This window comes from Myxocyprinus asiaticus, chromosome 14 (assembly GCF_019703515.2).
Source record: "Myxocyprinus asiaticus isolate MX2 ecotype Aquarium Trade chromosome 14, UBuf_Myxa_2, whole genome shotgun sequence".
NCBI lineage: Eukaryota > Metazoa > Chordata > Actinopteri > Cypriniformes > Catostomidae > Myxocyprinus > Myxocyprinus asiaticus.
The window spans coordinates 42,032,666-42,053,217 of record NC_059357.1 but is presented as its reverse complement, the minus strand read 5'-3'; the positions used below and the strand labels follow the sequence as shown (position 1 = coordinate 42,053,217).

The 20,552-nt window shown below is 36.7% G+C and overlaps 1 protein-coding gene across 1 annotated transcript; it reads left to right on the top strand.

The window, feature by feature from the left end:
• The first annotated feature begins 142 nt into the window (after positions 1-142).
• On the top strand, positions 143-18,836 carry LOC127451165 (UNC93-like protein MFSD11). Its single transcript, XM_051715640.1, has 14 exons — positions 143-424; positions 689-824; positions 1,150-1,205; positions 3,908-4,015; positions 4,104-4,183; positions 4,271-4,367; positions 7,171-7,229; positions 7,345-7,501; positions 7,623-7,663; positions 7,784-7,849; positions 11,169-11,294; positions 11,384-11,558; positions 12,134-12,269; positions 17,429-18,836. Exons 2-14 carry the CDS (start codon positions 729-731, stop codon positions 17,588-17,590), a joined length of 1,359 nt encoding a protein of 452 aa, XP_051571600.1. The 5' UTR covers positions 143-424; positions 689-728; the 3' UTR covers positions 17,591-18,836.
• The last annotated feature ends 1,716 nt before the right edge of the window (positions 18,837-20,552 follow it).

Below are 20,552 nucleotides of genomic sequence, written 5' to 3'. Positions count from 1 at the left end.
GACCCGAAACCAGAAACTTTTAATAGACCAGATAAATACAGAGATGCTCTAAAATACATCAAAAACATTCTTTAAACCGCTAATTATCTATTTAACACATATAAACCACAAACTACTACGTTTGTCTGATTTAAAACAAGAATTTAATACCTCGCCATTTTATAGTGAGCTAAGAAAAACTGCACTTCCCACAAACCCTTTCGCTGTGGCTGTTATGACGTCACTGTCAGCTGATAGAAGTCACATGACAGATATGTTTGATTTCAGTCATCCAGACAGAGCTTGTCCGAGAAGTCCGAAACTAACATATTTAAACATTTATTACTTTTCAAAAATGTTTTTGTGCACATCGAGCTCTTGAAATGGATCAACTGTTGTTTACATTATGAAGTAGCTGTTTACCATCACCGCATCCAACTTGTCGGTAAGTTTACTCAGCACAATTAATATCTGAACTGTCAGTCTCCATTCTCAAACCGAAAGATATTAATTAATAATTTATAATCAATGCATTACTCAACGAATCATTACACGTATACAATCACCTCTTCCTTTTACATGAACACTGTTCATGGCTGTTTGATCTAATGAGAAAGCACAATAATATGCAGCGTATGGAAAAATAAATGGTGTGTTTTTACCCAGTTGTGCCAGATGTTACTTGACTGTGACGGTTTTGGGTGTTCAGTGGTCTTAGGTTGTCACTGAGCTTAAAACTACTCGCCAAGATGAGTCCAGAAAGAAAGACCCTGCTCAACATTATTATCCTGGGCTTGGGATTCATGGTTATGTTCACTGCCTTTGGGACCTGCGGGAATATTGAAGTAGGTTTGAGCTTTTTCACACTTAGAACTGCATGATCTGATACCAGCTATAGTAGTTTTTCAATGACCAATAACTAGAGAGTAGGCTTTCTGATTGCCCTTATGTTGCAAGTATATGCACAATACTTTTTAATGACAGCAACTGATATGCACGTAAAGTTGCTTAAATGCAATGAACTCTTATTTAGCACAATATTCACTCTAAAATTGGTAGATTATTCGGCCTATATAACAATATATTGGGTAATAAGTATATGGTAGATACTATTCAGATGTGTAAAAACCAATTATACAAATATACCTATTTTGTTGTCCTTTTTTTCAGCAAACTGTGATAAAGAGCTTCAATAGTACAGAGTTCCATGGAAGTGGCTACACAAGGTATTAACTTTCCTTCTGTCACAAGAGCGGCACTCTTTATTTCCAGTCATGTGACTTGTTATTGCTTCTGTACTGCTCTTCAATCAGGTTCAGGATGAAACCCTAGTCATCTGATGTTTCCCAGTTATCGAATTAATCTCTTTATTCCCTAACTTGACTTCACTAATCTAATTGACCATGAATGAGTAACAGAGAGCTACTGTATGTGCTCTAAGAAAACAGAACTATGAAGAATGATATGAATGCAGTAGACATGTGACCCAATCACAGCAGCTTTCGTTTTATATGCAGTGCGCAGAAGGAGCTGTGTCAACGACATTTTTGTAACAGCTGATCATGATAATAATTGCTTCTGGTATTAAACACTGTAGAGGTCGACCAATAGTGGATTTTGCCGATACTGATACTAAGGTGGTGGAAAAGGCTGATAACCAATTAATCGGCCATTCGTTTTTAAAATTGATTTATAGAATGTTAAACAAAATCCGCGAGGGCTGCGATTTAACTAAATAAATAAACATTCTCAACGTGCTGCCCGCTGTGCTGCGCCTATGTGCACAGCTATTTTGTCTGTAGTGTGTAGTGCTTTCTTAAATACATGTAAACGGGATCAATGTATTACACATGTGGTTTCAGAGTGGTTCTGTGCTCCATACACACAAACTCCATCTATCTGGTGCCCTGAGTGACAGATGTGCTCTGCGTTCAGTTAGGTGTGCTTATGTGCACTGAGCAGGGGTGGGGCCAGAAGGGTGCTGCTGCCATAACAACGTTCCGCCCGTGTCTGGCAGGACACAGCGTTCTGCCTCAGTAAACAACCCCCCGCCCTCCCCCCACCCGAACATACTGGATGCCACCCCTTACCCGACTCTTGTCACCCCAAGCAAAAAAAAACCTGGACACTCCCTTGGCACTGAGCGCATTATCTATAGCGCCCCAGATTTACTATAATTGCACATTTGCGTAATTTCATATACCTCTATGTTTGGCCACTACAATTTACTATACATATTTAAAATAATCCCTTGAGATCAGGTTTTTGTTGACAGCAAGGCAGATGAGAGCATTTCACTGCATTAACAGGCAGTTGTCAACTCAACTTCAAACAACAGAAACTTCTGTCCCTTCAGTTTTCAAAAGAAAAGCTTCCACCGAAATAAAGGCTTGAGGGTTTACTGGGCCTGCATAGTAAGTTAAGAAATTATTAAATAAATAAATTACTATTAAATAATAATAAATTATAATAGTTATAATGATAATTATTATTATTATTATACAATGATATATTTCTTTAATAATTTCTTAACATTATTATAATAATAATATAATATTCAAGTTGGCTGGGTTTCAAAAAAATAATGATTAAAAGTCAACTAACCCTTTCACAAATTGGACAAAAAAATCTTTACAAAGCAGACAGATGCAATGTGATTGTGATGCTTTCCCCCACCCTCTCTGTTTCTCTGTTTTATGTATTTATTTAGTTTGAATCTTTTTAAGAGGACTCAAGTGTGAACACCCTTTCTAGAACAGTATTTCCGGTTGGCAGTAAAGCATGGGCTTAATTTTGGTTAAAAGGAATCGCACATGTTTTTTGTTTTATGTTTATCATATCACAGTTCAAATTGCAATCGCAATTATTTTCAAAATAATCGCAATTCGATTTTTTTGACCAAATTGTTCAGCCCTAACAGCCATAGAGACTACAAGAGTCCAAAATAAATAAAATCCCAATTTAGTATTTAACCAAAATTCTAATTATAACCAGAATAAAAAGATTTGGTGCATGAGGTTTGACATTGTAACGGAGACATGGCTCCGTTACAATGCTATATATACAGTACTGTGCAAAAGTTTTAGGCACTTGTGAAAAATGTTACATAGTGAGGATGTCTTCAAAAATAATGACATAAATAGTTTTCATTTATCAATTAACATCATACAAAGTCCAGTAAACATATAAAAGCTAAATCAATATTTGGTGTGACCACCTTTGCCTTTAAAACAGCATCAATTCTCCAGGTACACCTGGATACAGTTTTTCTTGGTTGTTGGCAGATAGGATGTTCCAAGCTTCTTGGAGAATTCACCACAGTTCTTCTATCTATTTAGTCTGTCTCAATTGCTTCTGTCTCTTTATGTAATCTCAGACTGACACGATGTTCAGTGGGGGGCTTTGTGGGGACCATGACATCTGTTGCAGGGCTCCCTGTTCTTCTATTCTAATCTTTTCTATTTGCAAAAGTAATGTTTGGGAGTCTAACATTTATATTTCCTATTGACACACTAACGTGGCTAATGAGATGTAACTCTACAATCCTCCAGCGCTGGCCACTACCGATTGTTTCCTCCATGTTCCTCTGTGGCTGGCACTGTGGGATTGTACAGTTACATCTCATTAGCTGTGTTGCGAAAGCAACTATCGGCACCTATAAATTGGTAAAACCGATATATCGGTCTACCTCAAATAAAATGATTATAAAGTCTGTTAAACACAATAAAACAAATCTGTTTTAGTTGTTATTTGCTTAATAAATAAAAATTATCATAATAAATAATTGTAACAATTTTCAGTTTTGTAGCTTTTCAATTAAATACGAATGACTGGAGCCAATGAACAACTGATGTTGGTGTTTTCTGTACATCTCCCTAACAGACTCAATACTACACCTTTAACAAGGCCCATTACTCTTCTCTTCTAGCATGGCGATTATCTACGCTGTATTCTCCGCCTCAAATCTTATTGCCCCCTCTGTGATAGCTGTCATTGGACCTCAGTTGTCTTTGTTTTTTAGTGGACTTGTTTACAGGTAAGTGCCTGTAGGACTTAAACAAAATAATTTAGTAATTTTGTCTGTGTTTTCTGGTTAAAACTATTTGTTCTCTGCTCTCTTTTAGTGCTTATATTGCTGTGTTCATTCATCCTTACACCTGGTCATTCTACACTTTATCTGTGTTGCTTGGAATAGCCGCTGCAGGTGTGAAATCAATATCCGTTCACTTATAGAAGTGTCCCATGCAGCCACACAATGTCTAACCTTTATTCTCATCTTTGTTTCTCGCAGTGCTGTGGACGGCCCAGGGTAACCTGCTCACCATCAACTCCAAAGACTCCACCATTGGGCGAAACAGTGGAATATTCTGGGCGTTGATGCAGTTTAGGTACTTCCTGCTTGTTGTCATTTCCTCACTGAGTATTATGCTGCCTTCAGATCATGTCAGAATGATCATATTTAGAAGATGAGCGCACATGAACAGCACCACAATGTCGTTATTATCAGTGTAAATCTAATTTCTTTAAGCCCAGTGTTCTGTGAGCAAAACGTTTGTTGACGAAGGGTTTTTAGAATTTGTCAACAGTAGCGAAGACGAGATGAAAAAGACACATCATGACGATAAACAGTTTTAATTAAAACATATTGTTGTTGAAAATATGATGAGGAAAATATACTGCAAGATATTAACAATGCGCTAACACTGTTTATTTATTTAAAAGAAAGAAAAATCTAGAAAGAATTGTTCAGCCTGATCTTAGAAAATTTTCGTGACCATGGCAACATTTTTGCAAACCAAATTTACGTGCTTCATAACACATTTGGCTGCAGTTTCCCAGTGAAATGTCCAGCGGGCGGCGCCAAAAGCGAGTGAAATTATGTTGTAATCAGACGAGGTGTTTAAAGTCAATGTTAGATGGAGATTTTAATGAGTAAAACGTACCTCCCTAACCTAAAACTCTAACCTAAACCTAACCAATAGTGTTCAAAAAGTTAAATGAGAGGTAAACAAAACAGACATCCTTACCCTAAACCAATGCCTAAACCTAACCAATAGTGTTTTAAAAGCAAATTCGACATGCTAAACACATTTACTGAAACAACTACATCGTATCATGTTGCTTCTATGGTTCTTTCGCTTCACTTTCGTTTCAAGCGTCCTTGGCTGGGCTCGAGGCTTGGTCTCCAAGATCAAAGTCCAACACTCTATCAGGTGAGCTACAGCGCAAGTTAATCACGTTGGAATAAGTGTATAAATTATAGGTGGGTCAGTAATACAAGCATTAAAATGGATCATTTTTCAAATTATGAGTTATATAGTATATGTTTTTCAATACCATAACAAACAGTTGAAGTCAGAAGTTTACATACACTTAGGTTGAAGTCATTAAAACTCATTTTTTAACCACTCCACAAATTTCATATTAGCAAATTATAGTTTTGGCAAGTCGTTTAGGACATCTTTGTGCATGACATGATAAAGTCTTCCAGCAATTGTTTACAGACAGATTGTTTCACTTTTAATTGACTATATCACAATTCCAGTGGGTCAGAATTTTATATACACTAAGTTAACTGTGCCTTTAAGCAGCTTGGAAAATTCCAGAAAATGATGTCAAGCCTTTAGACAGTTAGCCAATTAGCTTATGATTGGAGGTGTACCTGTGGATGTATTTTAAGGCCTACCTTCAAACTCAGTGCCTCTTTGCTTGACATGATGGGAAAATCAAAAGAAATCAGCCAAGACCTCAGAAAAAAAATTGTGGACCTCCACAAGTCTGGTTCATCCTTGGGAACAACTTATTGTGAGAAGCTTGTGGAAGGCTACCCAAAACATTTGACCCAAGTTAAACAATTTAAAGGCAATGCTAACAAATACTAACAAAGTGTATGTAAACTTCTGACCCACTGGGAATGTGATGAAAGAAATAAAAGCTGAAATAAATCATTCTCTCTACTATTATTCTGACATTTCACATTCTTAAAATAAAGTAGTGATCCTAACTGACCTAAGACAGGGAATGTTTTCTACGATTAAATGTCAGGAATTGTGAAAAACTGAGTTTAAATGTATTTGGCTAAAGTGTATGTAAACTTCTGACTTCAACTGTAGCAGTGTTTGAGTAAAAGAGCGAAAAATAAGTGTTTATAAAGTCATAAACAGCTATAATACCCATGATTTGTGTGAAAGTGAATAAAACGCACAGTTGTTGTAGTGTAAGATTAATCGGCAATATCAACAACATAAACGTAATATTACAACTTGCATCTGCACAGAAAATTATGCGAATGATCCGGTGAACTTGAACTAAGTTATGCGCTAGTCAGAATGCATAACGATTGTTGCGTTGTGAATATGCGTTTCCTTGAAAACATGCAACACGTAACATATTAATCTTTAATTGATAATGTAATGATAATGTAAAATTATCATCAACTAAAATGTGTATTTTTTTTGTAGACTAAAATTATATGCCATTGTGGTCAGAGTACAATTGACTAAAACTTATGAGTATGAAATATTGAATACATTTAAAGGACATTTTCATGAAAAGTGAAAAATAAAGACTAAAATAAAAAACTGTGTGAAATTTAACACTGTCTAAACCCAGACTTTTCGAGGTGGGAGTGTGTCAATTCAATAATCGTTGCATCATTGCATCAATATTGACGGTACAGTTAATTCCGTACCTATTTTATGTACTGTTGATGAAGAAAAGTGCTGAAGCTTGCTAGAAAATACTAATAATTATGTGACAAAACTAAATTTCCTGTGACATTTCACATTTTATGCATTTGGCAGATGCTTTTATCCAAAGCAACTTACAGTGTACTTACAGAGACAATCCCCCTGGAGCAACCTGTAGTTAAGTGACTTTCTTAAGGACACAATGGTGGTGATTGTGGGGATCAAACTGGCAACCTTCTGCTTACAAGTTCTGTGCTTTATCCCACTACACCACCACCACTCAGAATGATAAAATAAATAGATAAAAAAAATTTGCACCAGCACTTGTAAGAGAGATAAAGAAATAATAATTTGCCTAGTGTGTCCATTATTTTTTTCTTCAACCTAAACACTCAAAAGCACTTCACAGTTATGACTTCCTAGCTCATAATTAGAAGCTTCCTATGTGGACTTGAAGGGTTTTTACATGAGGGTTGAATGATTCATTTATTCTCTTTTCCAGCTTATTCTTTGGCAATCTCTACATATACCTTGCCTGGCATGGCAAAAGTCACATAACCGGTGAGTATTTTCAGACATGAAATTCTGAATGGTTAGAAATAAATATAATTTGAGTCTCGGCTTGTAAAGGGAAATTATTTGAATGAAGCTAAAAGACTTATTTTTCTGGTGTTAGACAAGGACCGTCAAACAGTTTTTATTACACTCACGGTCATCAGTCTGGTAGGAAATTTCCTCTTTTTCCTGATCCAGCGACCAGACCCCGAACCGGCACCTTCTGACGCCTCTGAGTCACTTCTACCAGCAGACATCTCTGATAGTGGCTCAGTGGTGTAAGTGTGTATTTTTATGTACTTCTGCATATCCAGACATTAATTTTGACTGTCGATTAATCATATTGCATTGTTTTTTTTTTCCTCCTTTGCCTTGTTTCCTATTCATTTTATTTTTAAGTGCATCGCAAACTCTGGGCTCTCAGGCATGGGATGCATTCAGTAAGTTGCACTGATATATTAAAAGAATATATATATTTTCAAATATTTAAATAATTGTTTACATGAAAGCAATTTGAGTTATTGTTTTATTTACTATGAGCTCTTGTCACATTTCAACAGAGAAATCTATTGAACTGGCTATGACCAAAGAGATGCTTTTGCTCAGCACTGCCTTTGCATACTCTGGTAAGTTCAGTCCTTCAAAAGAGAATCTACATGTGTTTGCAGTCATAACTGAGACCATGATAACAGATAAATAATGTAGATTATGAAAAGAAGAGGACCTAGAACAGAACCTTAGGGGACACCTTTAGTGATGTGAGCACAAGATAAACTAATTTTAAATCAGTGTTGGGTAAAGGCTCAGGTATACTTCGTATTTTTGCGTGCCGGATTGTCTCGCACACGGTCAAGCATTCAGCCTTTCAAAGTATACTCTTTTGACCACGAGCGATTACGAGCGTGTTCAACATATGCACACTAAGACTGCTTTGTGATACTGTTTTATTACAGTTAACGGCAGGTGCATGCGCCGACGATGCACACAGACGAGGAATGTCTGTGTTTTGAGAAAAACTGCCGCACACGGACAGTCCACGTAGACTGTGCCGATGAAGAAATGTGCATCATGCATACTGTGCGCAGTCCGATCCGTAACGTGGAAAACCGAAGCATACTTTGGCATAAAACTTCCTGAAGTGGTTTGAGTAATTTAATTTATATCCGTTTTGAATCTGTCTTGGAGGGCATTTACTTTTAGTCTTTCCATGATTGGATAGCTATCCAATTAGTAAAAATGCATGAAGTGACCAAGTGTAAATAACCCCAAAGGGACCCAGAGTCTGCATTAAGGAGGTCATTGAAAACCCTTATGAGAGCTTTCTCAGTTCTGTGAAATATATTTCACATTATTTTTTATTATTAATTACTGTTGATATTTTTTGCATGTGTACAAAAAAGACTGCTTAGAAAGATTATTGGAACAATGGTTGTAATCAATTTTACGTAAGACGGCTTTGATATTTGCTTTAATGACATGATGCTAATTGTTTCCCCCCAGGATCTTTTAAGTTATCTAACAATGCATTTAAAAGTGCAATTCACACAAAACAATGACTTGAATACACATCTATTACGATGAACATGTTTTCAATTTCTGAGTTCAAAGTCATTTTGATATTTTTTTTTTTCTTCTGGAGGTTAAGTAGTATAACTTTCTTCAGAGAGTAAAAATAAAATAAAGTTGAAATATAAAATCTTTTATTCTTTCTTAAAAAATGAGCTGTGAAACAATTTAGATTTTTAAAATATTATAATATGTAGGGTTTTTTTTTGTTTTGTAATCTGACAAAAAAGAAAACGGGGGGGAAAATCTGATATTTTTATGATTTTTTTAAATGAAAAGGATTGTTTTGTTCAGGTGAAATAGAGTACCCCAAGAAAACTCTATATTTTTGACTCAAATTCACGATATTTGTAAAAAAAAAAAAAAAAAAAACACAATCCTTGAAAAATATGTTTGAAAACCTTTTTGAATTGAATGATAAAATTGCACACACTCACACCTTCTGGAGCAGAGAAAAGTATTTTAACAGGGTTTCCATGGTCATGGAAAACCTGGAAATATCAGGGAATTTTAAAATTGTGATTTCCAGGCCTGGAAATGTCATGGAAATTAATCAAATCTAAAGTCATGGAAAAATCATGGAATTTTTTTATAGTTCATATATTTTTTATTTATTATGCTCTGTCCTAAAATATTTAATCAGGGTGTTGCATTGCACTGGATTAAAAACACATGGTGAAGAGTTTAAAATATATCATGTTATTTAGAATACCTGACCAGTTAGAGACAATGACGTTCCACTAATCCCTGCCCATTTTAGGATTCACGTTTTCAATCTAATTGTCATTTACCCGCTTATTTCAGCTGTCTTTGCTCATTTTCATGTAACCTACCTTAGCATTTACAGATAAGTTTAGCATGGCAGGAAAGTGCACCTTAAAAAATGCCTTGCTTAGCATGGCCAGGTATGAAAAATGGCTGGCAAAGGATCGGGATCCTATGGTTCCCGGGAAGAGACAGACTCGGTTCACTTAGTTTTGTCATTGCCACATCATAATAACTTGTGGGAACGTGATAATATGTTGTGGCCACTAGAGAGTATGTTGAGGGAACGACATCCTTATCTCGTGGCCACAAGAAAATGATCTCGTTCCCTTGACAAAATATTTGTCCCATGACTTTTTGTTATGTGTATGTAATGGGCTAAAAAAGGCCTATATGAAGTGGGGTAAAGTTAGTTTTAGGCTCTATATTCGTTGGATATTCGTTTTCTTTTAACTGTGCTCTCTGAAGGCGACAGTCTTGCAAAAATATCGTTTGCACGCTTGGCCTAAAGGGTATATAACTGTACTACAAGGGCCATAAAACTTTGTACGCAGATCAGTCAACACTTGGTGTGGCTGCAGAATTATGACTGAACATGTATAGATACGCTTTCATTGCCTAGCATACTCAAGGGACCATCTGAAAATTCCACCCACTATGCTGTTGACGTGCAAGTTAACATAAAAAAAAAAAAGAAAAATTCTCACCTGTTGTAAGTTAGTCTATCCACTGGGAACTTACTACAAGTTGTAGTTATTTTTAATTATTATTATTTCTTATTAATTAATTTCTTTTTCTCCCCTTTTATCTCCAATTTGGAATGCCCAATTCCCAATGCACTCTAAGTCCTCGTGGTGGCGTAGTGACTCGCCTCAATCCAGGATGAATCTCAGTCGCCTCCGCGTCTGAGACCGTCAATCTGCGCATGTTATCACGTGGCTTGTTGAGCGCGTTTCCGCGGAGACGTAGCGTGTGTGGAGGCCCACGCTATTCTCCACGGCTTCCACGCGCAACTCACCACGCGCCCCACCGAGAGCGAGAACCACATTATAGTGACCACGAGGAGGTTTCCCCATGTGACTCTACCCTCCCTAGCAACCAGGCCAATTTGGTTGCTTAGGAGACCTGGCTGGAGTCACTCAGCACACCCTGGATTCGAACTCATGACTCCAGGGATGGTAGTCAGCGTCAATACTCGCTGAGCTACCCAGGCCCCCTGTTATTTTTTTAATTATTAATTTATTTATTAATTAAATGTTTTCAGTTTAACTTATGAAACAATGGTGTGGTTTTGTTTTTTGGCATGGAAATGAGCTTTGAAGTAATGGAAAAGTCATGGAAATTCATTGGCTGAAAAGAGTGGGAACCCTGTTAATACCTTTTACTTGATGGTTACACCACTTTACATGTTTAAAGTCAAATACATTTTTTGTAGAAAATGCTATAAAAGTTTCCAAAAATATATCATCCAATGGAAAAGATTACATTTTCTATTAACTTGAAGCATGTGTTTTAAGATTTGTAATTTTTATAATCTCGGACAACCTTATTTGCCAAAGACCCATACAAGCTGTACTGTGATGTTGAGACAATGTGGTTGCCTATCTTGACCAGGTCTGGAGCTCACCTTTTATAGTGGGGTGTACGGGACATGTTTAGGGGCCATGACTCAATTTGGAGAGAATGCCAAAGGTCTCATCGGCCTCTCTGGGATTTTGATTGGTGTTGGGGAAATACTCGGTAAGGCAGTGCATCACAAACAGTGTGCTTCAGCTCTCTTTCAACATGACAAATCAAATTTAAAAAGCTGTTATCTCTGTTTTCTCCAGGAGGGGGAGTATTTGGGATCCTGGATAAGTGTAACCGCTTTGGCAGAAACCCAGTGGTGTTTCTAGGGCTCATTACACATCATGTGGCATTCTACCTTATCTTCCTCAACATAGCCAATGATGCTCCCATAGCCTCAGAGGAAGGCACACATATGCAAGCCTTTATTCAACCCAGGTATGAAGCACCAGTGACAGTACTGACATTTCCAGCAGTGTCACTTGACGTCTAACATTCATTGTTCATGTGCATGTGCCTTGTAAATGTACACATTTGGTTGCTGTTGTGAATTATGTTGTTATAAAGATCAAGGCCCAAGATAACATCATCTAGCTGGCTAACATAGATGAGGTTTTGGCGAAATTGATAGACTGACTTTTGATAGTCTTGGAAGCATCAGTTAGAATAAGTTGAAAATTACAAAGAAATCACCTTATGCAATCATTTGCCAGCAAAAGTGAGTTCATGGAGTTAAATTATAGCTGTAAAATTTCAGGCAATTATTGCAAATAAAAGCTATGTTGTATTTTTTCATCAAGGAATCCTTACGATAAATAAAAACTATAACTATATAATTTTCCTGACACATAAAAATACACTGTTAAAATTAAATTGATCATTTTTGTGGTGCGGCCATGCTTATTGTTATTATTTACAGTCCTGAGAATGGCGCCTGTTTGACTCTAGACACACTTCAGCACTGATCTTGTTTCTCTGTGTTAATGTATTTCATTGGTTGTGTGTTTTGTCAGTGTGTTAGTGGCGCTGATATGCAGTTTCCTGCTGGGTCTGGGTGATAGCTGCTACAACACTCAGCTCATCAGCATTGTGGGTGTCTTGTTCCGGGAAGACAGTGCGCCAGCATTTGCCGTCTTCAAATTTGTACAGGTTTGAAAATGTTTTTAATAAAGTGTTTAAATTCTATCATCAGCCATTATATTGATTTATATAAGAAGACAGTGACTGCGTCTACATGCACACCACTTATAACTAGCAAAAATCAGCTTTTTAAAAAAAATCAGACAAGTAAAGAACTCCGTGTTTACATGAGATTTAAGCATGTAAACAGTCATTTTTGCCATGTAGAAACAGTTTAATACCTTACCCGGAAAGTCGTTTAAGGCATTTACATGACCTTATACGTTGTCGTATTAAGCATAATCGTGTAAGATTGTTCATGTAAACGCTCTCGTTAACCTAGTTTCCATCCACTTTTCGCGCAATTTTGTTATCAACAAAGTGAAATTGCATATAAATGTTTTTGCAAAATTTGCCGTCTTCTGCCTGTTTCCATTCAAATGGCCTTTTATCGCTAAAAATGGAGTGCGTGGTGACGTCATGCCTAAAAAAACACTTTGTCGCATAAGTTTTGGTTAATTGCAAAAGAAATCTGCCCTGAAGCCGTTTCCATACAGAAATATGTGTTTATCGCTAATTCGCCTCCCAGATGTCCCTAATTTTTTTCCTCCGAAGTTTTGGTCAAATGGGGAGAGTATTGGGACAATTCATTTTAATTTCACAAATAAATGCAATCAGAAGAGGAGGAATTGCAGTCAAAAGGGAACAGCTGCCCTTCTGATAGGACTGTAATATTGGTCCTGATGTTGTACCTATCGCAGGTTGCCACCGATTCCAACCCAAAAGTGAATCGTCATGGCCCTGTTCAAGCTGGCAACCTGCACCAAGTAGTGGGAAACTTTCGGTCTTAGTATAAGGACCATCCATCGATGTGTATAAGCTGTGTGCACAGCTATTACAGAAAAACTGATGCGGTGTAATATCAGGGTTTACATATATGATACATTCCTGATATTCAAGAGGCTATTTTGAACAATCATCTAATCTAAAGCATTGCCATCACAACTGCATTATGTCCCGCATATTTCTCCAGCAACTTTTAACGACCAACTGAACTTGATTGTCATCTCAAATTCATTTTAGCGTCAGAATGCAATTTACATTTTCTGAAGAATCTCTGCAAATGCCATCCAAGGTTAGATTTCAAATATTTAAAAGTTTTAAAATGTTCAAAAGCTAGTTTTCTGAAAGTGAACTCATCATTGGACAAATAGTTCTGATAGTTTATAGTCTTGAAGTGCAGAAAATGTCATTCAGCCGACTTTATTCATCTACAGAACAGGGTACGGCTAATTTAAGTACGTGTAAAGAAAAGGCATATATAGGTCTAAAAATATCATTTTTTTCGTTTGGTAATTAATTTAATACAGGAAATTTTGCCAGCATTTTTTCAAAAGTAAGCTAAAGAATAATTTAATAGAATTGGGCTATATGTTAGTGTTCCAAAAAAGCACACTGAAGCTTTTCTCCTAGTATTGTGTATTTATTTTTAATTTAAAACATCTTTGTGCACAGAAATGAGATTTTTTGTATTGTGGGCTAATTCCGTGACTGCCGTCTGTTATTTTGAATGGTGTGGAAAGCAACTTTAATAAATAAACGGATGTCTACCACGATTAAATTAATCGCAAAGGGTGGCCATTCATTTGTTCTCCATGATACGAGATATTTGTGTTGGCACTCCTGGAAGTGTCATGACGCAGATGTGTTTGCAGCATCGGATCTGTGCAGGTATGCCGTTGAGACCAATCCATAACAGTGTGTGTAATGCTTCACGTACAATAAATTGGCTTTCAAAGATGTATACCTTGACATCATGATTAACACAGGCTCTCTCATGGGACACTAAATTCTCTCATGGGACACTACATTTTTGCATTAATGCCAATTTTCTCAACAAAAAGTGTTTCCAAACCAGTTTTTCGCAACAGTTGATGTGTCGGCATAGAGTTTATGTGCTAGAGTTAAACAGAAAAATATTATGCCGATACTTGTGAAATTTTAGCGATAATTTGCATTTCCATCAGCTTTATCCATAAACTTTTTGATGCGCTACACTTTTTGTCGCAAAAAACCCCTTGGATGGAAACATAGTTATTGACAATAGTTAAATGTTTTGGGTGAATCACACAAAACAAGTCTGCATTATATTTCACCCCAAAACCAATAAAAATTTGTATAAAGAAAATGAAGCCTATTTTAGGACCATTAAGATTCTCATTACCATTATGCGTCCAGATGTTTTGCTTTTGAGTTTTTTTTTTTTATTATTATTCTCAATGATGATTTTCATTATCATGTATACATCATGTATGTACAATGATATTTTTTATTTAAATCAGTGTAAATTAAAATAGTATAACAAATACCACCATGATGTATAAAAACTTAATAAAATAACTGTAATTTATATAGTAAATCTCAGATCCATCATAATCTCTTAAATCACCATCAAATGACAAACTGAATGGGATCAATGCATCACAAACAAACAAAGACAAACACACAAAAATAAAATCAGTGCTAGGAAAAAGACACATTTTGCACTTCAGTAATAGCTGGGAACAGATTATTTACACCCGCTGCCGAACAGGACACTCAAAGCATACACACAAGTTCTTATTATCAGGCATATTTTAAAGCATATTTTATTGAATTGGGGTGGTTTGAATTCCCTGAGGAAATTTTTGTTATTCAGCTGAGAATTTAAAAAGATTTTAAACAAAGACCCCGTATCCACCAGGTATTAAGATGCGCTTCGGGTGATGCGAACACATGTGGTCAGCACTAAATACAGGTCTAAACGGGTCTAAAAGGTTTTGTGATCGGATCACAGAAACCACATACGAATGTGGTCAAAGACGTATGTGACCACATCGCATTTGTGGTGTATATGCTAATCCATCCTGTATGTGTCCCGGCAGCAGTGAAGCACCACTCCTCACCTGTCATTCAACCGCTGTGCTAAAACAAGAGTTTAAAGTTTGCCGGTTATGAACGGCTTAAAAGGAAATAACCGTCCAATCTGAACATTTTAAAAAGTGGATTTTAAACAATCATGAGAGCCTCATGGATCTTCTATAGTGTGCCTGATATCAACACAAATGAGAAGCACAAACATCTGAAGCTCTTTTAATACAGGTGTAGAGCCGAGGAGGGCGGGGCCGGGCTGGAATGAGACACACCCGGTCCCCAATCAGCCTGATGGGGCGCGCGAGGGATTTTGGCACCAGTGTAAGGGGGTTCAGTGGAAAGGAGGAGGCGAGAACCGGCTTAATAATATAAATAATAATTTAATAAACAATTTAAACAAAACACACAACCAAAAACACACAGTACAGCTGCCTGTAATTCTCTCTCTCTCGAGCTGTCGTCCCCGGCCGCCTTTATCCCTCGCGCGCCCCATCAGGCTGATTGGGGACCGGGTGTGTCTGATTGGGTTCCTCGGCTCTACAACAGGTAATCCACTAAAATAACAGATAATTCTATAGTTTCTTTTTTTTTCCTTTTTTTTTTAGCGCTTTCTTTGTCTTTTCTGACTTTGTTGCGCTTTAGTATCACACACTGACATAGTGAATGATGTATGTCATCATGAAACAGAGACCCTCCAAATCTAAACACAAGTGGTCATAAGAGACGCATTTAAGTGACCAGGTGTAAACAGCGATGTGTCTCACCTGACCACATGTGATTGGTCACCCGAGACACATCGTAATACCAGGTGGAAACGGGGTCAAAGTCAGACCTGAGATTTCATCAAAAACAGACCTTATATACAGTAGGTTTTTAAGCACTATACCTATTGTATTTGAACTAGTTTTTTACCATGAAAATAGCCATGGAAGCTGGAATGGCATTAATAATGAACAAACAAACAAAATGTAAACAATATAGAATGTATCTTTAATTTAAACAATACACTCAAAAAATAGCTCTTTGGCTGAACTTGATTCAATTGTGTAGAGTGGTTCCACATGTTTGAAATGAGTTTTCTTATCTTTTAAATTATTATGTAATCTCAACACAAACACTTTGTGTAGAGAGAACCTAGTTGAATTGGGTAAACCCAACAAAATTAGTCATGTCAATGTAACTAATAAATCTGTTTTTTATTTATGTGCTAACTAGTGAAAGTTAATGTTAGCATGCTAAATATATGCTGGTTGGAAGCACTACAGAGTGTAGTTTTGTAACTATGCTATGGTTAGAAGCACAGCATTTGCTCAGCGAAGCAAGCAACCAATTTCAAGTGCGACATCTTCCTTTCCCGATCATTAGCTCAAGCTCCACTCTTCACCATAATAGCCACGTTTCCACTATCGGGCCAGTGCGAACCAGGGTTATCAACTGGCCAGCCGGGGCTAATAGCCTCGGACCTCGAGACCAAAATCGATCTGCATTCCCATTATCGGGCCAATAACCCTGCAGCGTTGCCCTAAAACCCGCCCCAGTGACCCTGCCTCAATCCCCAGTTGGCTTTATTTGACCCAAGGATAATTGGCAGGCCAAAGGAAGCCCCGGGGAGGCATGATGAACTCAACTGGACCTGGTGTACTAGCTCGCCATTATTTGGCCCGACAGTGGAAGCGCAGCTAATGGTAACCCCCAAAACGCCAACATAACAGAAACTCTTCTAAATCTCAAAACAACAAAACATTGAACAATAACAGGTATCCCCCTTCATATTCATCTTGCATAAAAAACATAAAATAGCACTTAATTTTAACATTTACTCTCCCTATCGAGTTCCATGCAAAGCATGCTGGGAAATCCCCTGCACTGTTTCATCAATGCTGCATTAACACCACAAAAAGTATTCATGTAGTCCAAACTCAAATGGATTACGTAAACTCTCATTTTACAAATATAAATGGATAGAATGCAGTGAAATCAAGTTGTGACAAAATGTTCTAGAATTGTGTTGCTTTAGTTAAAACTTTTTTTTTTGGAGTGTATGTATTAGATTATAAAATGTATCTAATAGAAATATTTGTTATTATTATCATGAGTTTATTTTTGAATTATGGTAATAAGAACGGGTTTGAACTGACATGAAGGTGAGTAAATAAGTACAGAATTGTCTATCCCTTTAAGAATCGGTCATTGAAAAACTCATATTTTGGGGGTTATGGACCTGCTCAGCTGTTTTGTGACATTTCCCCAAAGTTTGATTTCCTCTGTTTCTGCAGTCCATCACAGCTGCCGTGGCCTTCTTTTACTGCAACTACCTTCTGTTGCACTGGCAGCTGCTCATCATGGTGCTGGTGGGCTTCCTGGGCACAGTGTCTTTCTTTGTGGTGGAGTGGACAGTTATTCGCAGTCGACGGGACTCTGATTATGACAGTATCTGAGAAGACTGAAGTACCAGAAGATCCTCACCTCGAGCCATCAGCCTTATTGAGCAGATACAGTAGCCAATTTTGTCTTTGGTTTTCACATTAGCTCTTGGGACGTCTCCTGAACTTTACCTTTCAGCTGTGGGAATACCTCATCTCTCATTCTCCTTTTTCTAGTGAATCAGCTGTACAGATTTTTTTTCTTGCACATAAAATACATTTTCTCTTCTGAAGGACAAGTGCTGTAACACTATACAGCATTTAAACTGTGCAATGCCAGTCATCATCCGCTACATCAACAGGAAGACCTGGAATGGTGATCTCATCTTTCAAACAATGTTAGATGGCAGAAACGTTGAGCAATAAGCGATTCATCTAATGGAAAAGTTTGCTCAAAATTAAGAGTCTGTCATCATTTATTCACCCTCATTCTTTAAAAGTTCTTCTTCTGTGATCCTCAGAAAAAAATAGCTGCAAGTGGGTATTGGAGAGTAAATGATGACAAAATTTTCATTTTGGTTAAAACTATCCCTTTGAGTACAGTACTTCTTATATTGTAGAGAAACCTTAGTTTGTATATAATTTACATTTACACTATGCTGTGAAATGAAGTATAGATGAGAAATATCATTACAGGGACAAAATATTAATCTTTCACAACCATAATCAGCATCAACGTGAAACACCGAAATAAATCGTATTTTATTTTAGTCCGTTTTGCCTGTTGCCTTTCTTTTCTTTTTTTTTAAAGAAAACAATTTTGCCAAAGAATGAAGAACTCTCGAAGCAAGTTGCTAGATTTTTGTCATTTGTCCTTTTTATGTCTTATGTGAACAACAAATATCATGAGGAATCTAATCATTAGGAATTGATGTGTCCAATCAGGGTGATATGATTTTTAGGACTTTGGGAAATAATTAGTCATTTCTATTATAATATCAACATGAGCTGTAGTTGACCGCATCTCATAACTAAATATTTATGTATTGAGAAGAAGTCAGATAGACCCTTTCTTAAATTCACAATACATACAGTATACTACATGCTTATATTCATGAGGGTAGAAGAGCTACATGTACGTTTGATTTATTGAAACATACTATTTTGGTTCAGGGATATCTACAGGATGTTAAGGGAAAATGTGACATGAATATCTGATCATAAACTTGAATGCATCGTACTGTAAAAATGGTAATGGCGTCTGGATTTTCTTTTTTATATATGTATGTATTTGTGGGATTAAAGACTGTTTTGAGCCTTTGATTCTTGTTTAAGCCTTTTTGTCTGTGATACACATTTTTACACATTAAGTGGTGTAACCATCAAGTAAAAAGTAATGCGTTATTTTCCTCAGAAGTGAGTACACATACAGTATCATTTTCAAACATTTTTGAAGGTAAAAAAATAATTCACAAATGTCATACATTTTTGATCATGAAAATCATCCTAGAGCTATACCATGTGATATCTGACAACCTGAACTAACTTTGCCACATCATATTAAGGTCAAACTATCTGATATTTTAATGATCTTGACACAGTCATGTGTGTCGACTGATTTTGATGCTTTATATGTGAAAAGACATTGTAGACAATGGAGATATTGACATTCTTATTAAGAAACACCATTCCAATGAGTACATTAGAAATATCATAATAGTGAAACAACTGCCCATAAAATGTTATTATGGACATTTGTGTTTGGAATACTGTTTAAATAATAAAATATGTAGAATTTACCATTTGACATGGTATATAACCAGCTAAAAGTGTATTGGGCAGATCTGGGTTGATTATCGAATATTCCAGTGGCTTTTATTCATTGTAAAAAATAATCTATTGTCCATGTGGAATCTAATGTGGAAAATTTAATTAGAAGGAAAACTTATTCCAAGGACAATAATGACAATATTTATTTTTTTAAATGTGTGTGTGTATATATATATATATATATATACATACATACATATACAGTTGAAGTCAGAAGTTTACATACACCTTTGCCAAATACATTTAAACTCAGTTTTTCACAATTAATGACATTTAATCGTAGAAAACATTCCCTGTCTTAGGTCAGTTAGGATCATTATTTTAAAAAGGTGAAATATCAGAATAATAGTAGAGAGAATGATTTATTTCAGCTTTTATTTCTTTCATCACATTCCCAGTGGGTCAGAAGTTTACATACACTTTGTTAGTATTTGGTATCATTGCCTTTAAATTGTTTAACTTGGGTCAAATGTTTTGGATAGCCTTCCACAAGCTTCTCACAATAAGTTGCTGGAATTTTGGCCCATTCCTCCAGACAGAACTGGTGTAACTGAGTCAGGTTTGTAGGCCTCCGTGCTCGCACACATTTTTTTCAGTTCTGCCCACAAATTTTCTATCGTATTGAGGTCAGGGCTTTGTGATGGCCACTCTAATACCTTGACTTTGTTGTCCTTAAGCCATTTTGCCACAACTTTGGAGGTATGCTTGGGGTCATTGTCCATTTGGAAGACACATTTGCGACCGAGCTTTAACTTCCTGGCTGATGTCTAGAGATGTTGCTTCAATATATCCACATAAATTTCCTTCATCATAATGCCATCTATTTTGTGAAGTGCACCAGTCCCTCCTGCAGCAAAGCACTCCCACAACATGATGCTGCCACCCCCATGCTTCACGGATGGGATGGTGTTCTTCGGCTTGCAATCCTCACCCTTTTTCCTCCAAACATAACAATGGTCATTATGGCCAAGCAGTTCAATTTTTGTTTCATCAGACCAGAGGACATTTCTCCAAAAAGTACAATCTTTGTCCCCATGTGCATGTGAACGTGGTACCTTCAGGCATTTGGAAATTGCTCCCAAGGATGAACTAGACTTGTGGAGGTCCACAATTTGTTTTCTGAGGTCTTGGCTGATTTATTTTTATTTTCCCATAATGTCAAGCAAAGAAGCACTGAGTTTGAAGGTAGGCCTTAAAATACATCCAC